This window comes from Triticum aestivum, chromosome 5A, assembly GCF_018294505.1.
Source record: "Triticum aestivum cultivar Chinese Spring chromosome 5A, IWGSC CS RefSeq v2.1, whole genome shotgun sequence".
NCBI lineage: Eukaryota > Viridiplantae > Streptophyta > Magnoliopsida > Poales > Poaceae > Triticum > Triticum aestivum.
Genome location: NC_057806.1, coordinates 56,898,945 through 56,906,682, shown reverse-complemented (window position 1 = coordinate 56,906,682; position 7,738 = coordinate 56,898,945). Strand labels below are relative to the sequence as shown.

General features: G+C 40.5%; 1 protein-coding gene across 1 annotated transcript; it reads left to right on the top strand.

Moving 5' to 3' along the window:
* The first annotated feature begins 369 nt into the window (after positions 1-369).
* LOC123102303 (light-inducible protein CPRF2) lies at positions 370-4,947 on the top strand. Its single transcript, XM_044523603.1, has 6 exons — positions 370-705; positions 1,686-1,773; positions 2,413-2,533; positions 3,097-3,172; positions 3,251-3,376; positions 4,439-4,947. Exons 1-6 carry the CDS (start codon positions 580-582, stop codon positions 4,796-4,798), a joined length of 897 nt encoding a protein of 298 aa, XP_044379538.1. The 5' UTR covers positions 370-579; the 3' UTR covers positions 4,799-4,947.
* Positions 4,948-7,738: the final 2,791 nt, after the last annotated feature.

Here is a 7,738-nt window from a genome sequence, read left to right as displayed (position 1 = left end):
AAACTTGTCATCATCACGCCAATATGAATTGCCATGAAAAATATCAGATTTGCCATGCCTATAAATCTGACGTTAGATTTTTAGCGTTTCCGCATTAGAAATTTTAATATACGTTAATGGTATATAACTCACAATTTGTTATTCATTTTTTTCAGTCAATTTAGGTCAAAACTAGAGGGGGTCAATAAATCCGGTGGAGCAAGCAATGTATTTTGAAACGGAGCCAGTAAATTCCCATAGAAACACACACTGTGGTCCCCACACAAAAGATCTAAATTTTGTGGACAGGAGCACGCCGGAGCGGATTCTGGCCACTTGGCTTGCAAGTAGGCTCCTGAGATCTTTTTTTGCGCGGAGAAGTGAAACACATGGACAGCGCCGCCGAGACAGCGACTCCCCGTCCCCTCCACCGCCGCTATAAACCCTCCCCCCTCGCCGCCTCCATCTCCACCATCGTTCTTGCCCCCAAGCTTCATTTTTGCGATCCACTTGCTCCCAGTTCCCGGTGTAGTAATTCTTTGCCCTTGTGAGTAGTACTGCTATCAATCAAGGGTGGGAAACAGAGCTGCTATTTAGAGAATGGAGTGCAGCGGCGACGAGGTGGTGGAGCTGAGCTGTGCCCGCGCCGGCGGAGACCCCGGGGAGTACGCCGCGGTGCTGAAGAGGAAGCTGCAACTGTACTGCGCCGCCGTGGCCAAGACCATGGTATGCTCAATTCCTTTCCTTTCTGGTCTGACTGAGTTTTAGGTCGATCTGGAGCGTTTCATAAAGCTCTACCAATTCCACCGCAGATCCCTCTTAGAGGAGTTGTCCGGCAATTTTTTGTTTACAAGAAAACACCGCACGGATCTGCTTCAGTATTATCAGTTCTGATGAACAGCCTGACCAGTACAATTGCCTTACTGGCCGAATTGCTGCCATACTAATGCGCTAAGATTTGTTACTATTACAATTTACATGAAAATGGTAGTACCAGCTGAGTATCCTTTTCTGACCAGGAACCCTCGCGAAACAAAAAGTGGTAATGATGTGCCTTTTATTCCTGAATGAAGGCGAGGGGAGAGGAATCCTGGTTTCCTTGGTTCTTAGGGGAATCTTGGTGCATAGGATAGGATCGCAGTTGGTTTTAGTGTGACATACTGACATGTGACATGTAACATGTTTCTAGGAGGGTAGCTGACTTGTTTCAACCACATATACAGATGATGAGTATATTCTGATGGAATATGGTCGGCCATAGATGACTATATACTTAAATGATTTGATGTTGTCGGAGAGTCTGAAACAATTGGGTTCTCCAATCTTTTCATGTCTGATATGAAAAAGTATGCTCTGATATTTTTCCTGAGAGTGACACGTAAGCACGTAACGACATAATTCTTTGCTTTAATCCTCCTACACCATTCAATTCACACTTTGTGCCTGTTAATAGCCGAGTGTAGATGAGTGGCTGAATCAATCGTCCCTAGTTTCTACCATTTCATATCTCACATCAGTATTTCTCTTATCCACATTTACCCATTGGTTCAATTGAAACTTACGGTTTATTTATAATCGGTAACCGTTCGGGCAATATGTGTGATTTTGCATTGCTCAACAATCAAACTAGATTTTGCAGTGTGCTCTGGCAAATGCCATCTAAGTGTGATGTCCATGAGCTAATTTTTCCTGTAATTTGATTTCAGGAAGCTAAACCTCAAGAATCTTCTTTGAACTGCCTCAATTCACAAGCTTCAGACACTTCGCCATTGGTTTCTCAAGCTTCTTTTGATTGTATGTATGAACGAACTTCGATATTCACATTCATTTAAGTCCAAGTAACTTCGCAACAGGAAGTAATCAAAAGGCAGTAATTGACAAAGTACAGTTTAGGTTGACAGTATTCTGCAGTTCTGTTAGAGTGAATGTTATATATCAAATCCACCTCTGAACATTAGGTGTCCTTTTATTTGGTGCTCTCTGGCTTCTAGCACTCTGAATCAGCAGAAAGAGGCAAATGTCGCCAGTAGTTTCTGTAGAATAGGTTAACTGTTGTCCAGAGAATCCATCAAAATGGGGAGAAATTTTCACTCTGGCTTTGGCAATATGGTGCTATGTTGACATGTCTGGAGAAAAGGGCTAAAATACATATAATATTGTTGAGATCAAATACGTAAAAGATGATAAATGGATATTTTGATCCTGTTTCATCGATGCTGAATACTGGCAGTTGCATCAGAGAAGCATTCTTGTTGACACCAGTTTGCATTCTGACCTTGTCTAGAGTGTAGACATATTTTCACATCATAGTATCTGTTTTAGAAGAGCACCTACAAGCCTGATACCGGACTAGGCATTTTTTGTAGCATTAGAACTTCTAACTCTTGTGTGCTATCCTCATTAAGCCTTTTTGTTCTTTACTTCTATCCATAGGTGACGGTACTGTTGTTCAAGGAAAGCCAGCTAATAGTTGTACATCAAAGGAGCAGTCAGATGATGACGATGGGGATCTCGAGGAAAATACAGACCCTGCCAGTGCCAAGCGCGTGAAGAGGTACTGCAGACTTTTTCTCATCACCATTATCTTCAACATGCAGAACAAAGCTTTAATCATTATAAGTTTCTAATGGTATCATGCCAACATTATGTTCTGCTGTCACCAGAAATTGTCATCCAGAAATATCTGCTTTCACTTTTTAGCAATGTTCAGTTATCTAGTTGGAAACAAATATTTGATAGTAATGGGGCAATAAATTAGTTTATCTTGCAAGGATATACTATATCTCAATCTCTTTCCTTGCCCTGCCAGTTGAATGGTTCAGGACAGGTGAAAGGGCAGAGGTTACCATAGAGGATCCAATCCCTTCAAACATATATGCTCATGTCTTTTCATATTGGTACCAGATTATTTTTTAAACACCCAACATATTTCACAATAAAAACTAGAAATGGCCTTGTTTTCTAAATTTAAACCATTCTCACCAAAGTCCCAAATAGCAGGAGGCTGTAGTTTCGCACTTGGTTATTTTCAAGTAAATTCCTTACCAATGTGCCATGTTGGAAAACTAGTACAATGTTTGCCATGCTGAATTTTCTCTGTTTTAATTCTATGATCAGGATGCTGTCAAATCGAGAATCTGCCAGGAGGTCAAGGAAAAGGAAGCAAGCCCACCAAAATGATATAGAATCACAGGTTTGAAATTGTGACTAACGATGTTTGAAACTCAACTGAAGTTAAGCCGGCCATGCTAATTACTGCACTATCATCTAGGTTACCCAGTTAAGAGCTGAGAATGCATCTTTGCTAAAGCGCCTGACTGACATGACTCAGAAATACAAGGAAGCTTCCCTTGGCAACAGGAATCTTACAGTTGATATTGAGACTATGAGGAGAAAGGTATATCCTTTTCTTGATAACTCTTAACTGTATCCTGCAACCTGCTGTAACTATTTGAAGGGCCGTGCTAGTGAATCTGTTGATTATAGCCATGGCATAATATTGTGCATCATATGTGCCATTACTAGTTACTTTTTTAGGCTCTGCACATACCATGGTTGATGTGCTTTCTTTTCTTTGGAGAACCCATGCATAAAGCGATCTGGGATTTGACATTCCTTGTTTAGCATCATTTGTAACTTCCTATTCCTAACTGTACTATTAAAGATTACATTGCCATTCTGGGTTTGAGTTTGCCATTCTCATAAGGAGGCAGGCAGGTACTATTCTCTTCCATTAGTGAACAAGGAGTAGTTTAGTTCTATGTTTCACTCTCCTATTCTTTTTATTTTTTTGGTGTCAAGAATAACAATGTTTTCTTACAGGTGTGGGTGTTGTAAAAACGAAACAAAATATAAAAAAGCGCTCATACCATGTTGCAATGCTCAGAGAGTGTGTCTCATTAAGCCTGTGGTTTTGGTCCTTATGGGAGGGTGTTCTATCTCATACCGCACCTGAGGAGTCCAAACAGGCACAATCATACATACATTTGTTAATGCTTGTGTGTGAGTACATGCCAAACTCTGTATTTATGTCTTGGTAAAGGTGTTTCTAGAACATCCATTTTACAGCCATTACTTGTTGTCTTTTCTCTGCAAAACACCAGGCGTATTTCAATATTGTATTCACAAACATGTATATACAGAACTTATGTTTTTTAAAACAGACGTATGTCACCCCTATGTGTATAAACTGTTTTTTTTCTTTCCAAAACGTTGGCAGTAGCTTATACTTAGAATCTACCAAAATAGTCTAGATGAGGTGCTATGTGTATAAACTGTTTTTTTTCCTTTCCAAAACGTTGGCAGTAGCCAATACTTCGATTCTACAAAAAATAGTCTAGTTGAGGTGCTAATGAGATACAGCTTGCTTTATATTATCTGAAACAGGGTCTATAAACAAAATGTAACTAGTGCCATATTTTTCTTTTCTTTTCTATGCTAACAAAGTACTTGTGTTCAGGTGAATATAGCTGAAGAAGCTGTCAGGAGAGTAACTGGAGCAAGCTTGATGTTCTCCACTACATCAAACAACGTGCCCTTGGCTTCATGTGTATCTGTTGCAGCTTCTGCTGATGCTGTTCCCACTGAGGAAAACATGAGCCATTTCCTCCAGGGTTTACTTGAAGACGATCTGATCAAACATGACCTCCCAGAGGTAGCAACCCCTTTGCCCAATGGGGAAGAGATGACCTCAAGGCCAGCCTCTTTGCGACGCGTCGCGAGCCTGGAGAACCTGCAGAAGAGGATCCATAGAGATTCAGTGCACTCTGAGGACATGTCGATTTTCCCGGACCATGAAGTCCCTGCCAATGCTCAGTAACTGGATTGTGTAATTCTCCAGTGGGCTAAGTTTTGTCGTAAAGTATGGAGGCTGTGGCGTCCGTGTATATCTGGATGCTGAACTTTGTGTATACTATTTTGAAGGTAAATAACCTGCACTTCAGTCTTCTTATCCTGCTTCTTCGGGCTTCTCAGCCTTGTGAATATCGTGCACAAGCAGATAACTGTACTGCACATGTCAGTGATGAGCCTGAACTGTGTTTTCCATTTGGTGAACTTTGTGATGGTACTGAGGAATTGTGCCTAAATTTTGAGAGGGCTGTTGAACTCTCTCACTGAACTCATTATATATGGGGAACTATTTGATCAGATCATGCCATAATTTTATGACAAATACAGTGATTTTTGGTGCTATAATTTCAGTTTGCACACCAAGCAAACATAACAACAACAAATCAGAAACTGAAAGTCGATTTGTATTATGGCATACAGCACTGTATTTCAATTACCTTCAAAATAGTATACATGTTGAAGTCCAGCGAGAGCCCAATAAATTTTGGTGTGCAAACTGAAAGTCGATTTGAGTTACGGCATACAGCACTGTATTACAATTACCAAAATGCTCTTAAGTTTTGTGTAATTTTAGTCCAAGTTGGCCCATGGGCCTTAAGAAGTGAGAAACACCTTGTTGTTCTCCACTACATCAGATGTATGATCCTGCTTCTCAGCCTTGTGAATATCACGCATAAGCAGATAACTGTATTGGACATGTCAATGATGAGCAAAACTGTGTTTTCCATTCGGTTACCTTTGTGATGGTACTGAGGAATTGTGCCTAAATTTTGAAAGGGCTGTTCAACTCTCACTGGACTCTCATTATATATAGGGAACTATTTAATCAGACCGTGCCGTAATTTTACGACAAATACAATGATTTTTGTGCCATATTTTCAGTTTGCACACCAAACCAACATAACAAAAACAAATCAGAAACTGAAAGTCTATTTGTATTATGGCATACAACACTATATTTCAATTACCTTCTAAATAGTATACATGTTGAAGTCCAGTGAGAGCCCAGTAAATTTTGGTGTGCAAACTGAAAGTGGATTTGTATTATGGCATGAAGTACTGTGTTTCAATTACCAAAATGCTCAAAGTTTTGTGTAATTTTAGTCCAAGTCGGCCCATGGGCCTTAAGAAGTGAGAAACACCGCGGCGCATGGAGAAGAGAATTTTGTTTCCCTTTTTCAATGTTCTTTCCTGAAATTCTTCTCTGAAAACGGGGATGAATGGCTAATGGTCATAGCCCGTGTCAACGATTCCATTCTCTCGTACAGCTATCCTAAACAGATGGTAAACTGATCTAGGCAGGATATAAAGAAGATGGCGTAAAATAGTATCTCTTTTTAACATTGACATAAAGCTTGTTTCGGTAAATATCCCATGAGAACCATGATGTGTGGGACTGTTCTTCTGTGATTTTGACAAGTTGTCTTTGCACTTTTTGGAGCATAGGGGGGGATAACTTATTCTTCTGTACTTCTAATGGAAAGTTAGGAGGATGACCAAGTGGATACACTAGTTAATTGAAGAGATAATGGTAGCAAAGCGCACCGTGTTTTGGATAAAACATGTTGCCTTGATCTTGGGCAGAACTCCTTGTTGCTATGTCCGGGGACTTGATATGTGTATTCACATGCTTATCCATAGTCCTTTGCATCACACATCTTACTGAAAAAGGCCCCTGATTAGATAAAAATGCTACTCCCTCAGTCTAGATACATCCGTTTGAGCGACAAGTAATATGGATTGGAGGGAGTAACACTCTTTTTCTTCAGTTTTTTAAACATATTTATACAAAAATGAATTGTCAGAGTTTCATGGTGAAGGCCATGTCCATATCTAACTGTCATCTGCTTAGAAAAAGAGAAGGTTCAACACATCGCTGGTGGACACGCCGAGAAGATATGCACCCAAAAGATAAGAACACCTAACTTATCTGCAGATTAAGGGTATGCACTTGGCCTGTTTAAAGCTTTGAGCTTTGATTTTATCTCACAGAAACCCTTTCTATAAGTCATGAAGACGTGGACCAAAAGACTAAGAAACTGTACAATCTATTGATTGACTGAAAAACTCAAGCTGAGTAACTTGCTTGATCACCTGATTCCAGTATGCTATATGTCTTGCCCGAAAAGATTGTTCTGATTCAGACCAGCACTTCTTGTCTTGCATATTTCTCGCACGTCGTTTACTTTGCTTACAGCTCTCCTCCTCCTGTATTGTGACCAGACAGGTGCATTCAAATACTGATTTCCTTTTCACCGCTTTATGGGGCGAGGTTACAATGGATAGCCAACTTAGATCACACAAAAAGTAAGCATCTTGTATGTATGTGCGACTGAGTGTCTTGATTCTCGAACCAATGACGAGGTGAGCTGAATTTCTGAGCTACCTCGTTTGTCAGTACTGGTTGTTCCATTCCCTCATGTCCAGGTCAGGTCACATTAGTTTTGCACAAAGAACTGGCAAATTGCATCTCCTGAGAGTAACAGCTTTGGCAATTTGCAGGTTGCAACACCATTTTCTAGATGTAAAGTGGTTCCCCTGCCCCATTGAGCATAGCAAAGCAACTTAGTGCCTGACACGAAACACGAATGAAAGCAGAGTGCTTCCTAGAGAAGTAGTAACAGGCAAGAAATTTCAGTGAGAAGCAGAGTTCAGTGGGTTGAACTTCATTCAGGGGAGCAGGTGATCACTCTGACATGACTAGTGACACCAAGCATGGTTATCTTTTCTTCATCGGCGAATTAGCTCTGACATTGTTGCATCATATCACACGATGTAGAGACCGGGAGGATAATCTTTCCATTGTGTCAAAAAAGGGGGAAAACCCTGAGACAATTTTCTGTGGTGTCTATGCTCTTACAAGAGAAACCTGCATTGCTGCTCTGAAGAAAATAGCTCCCACTGATAG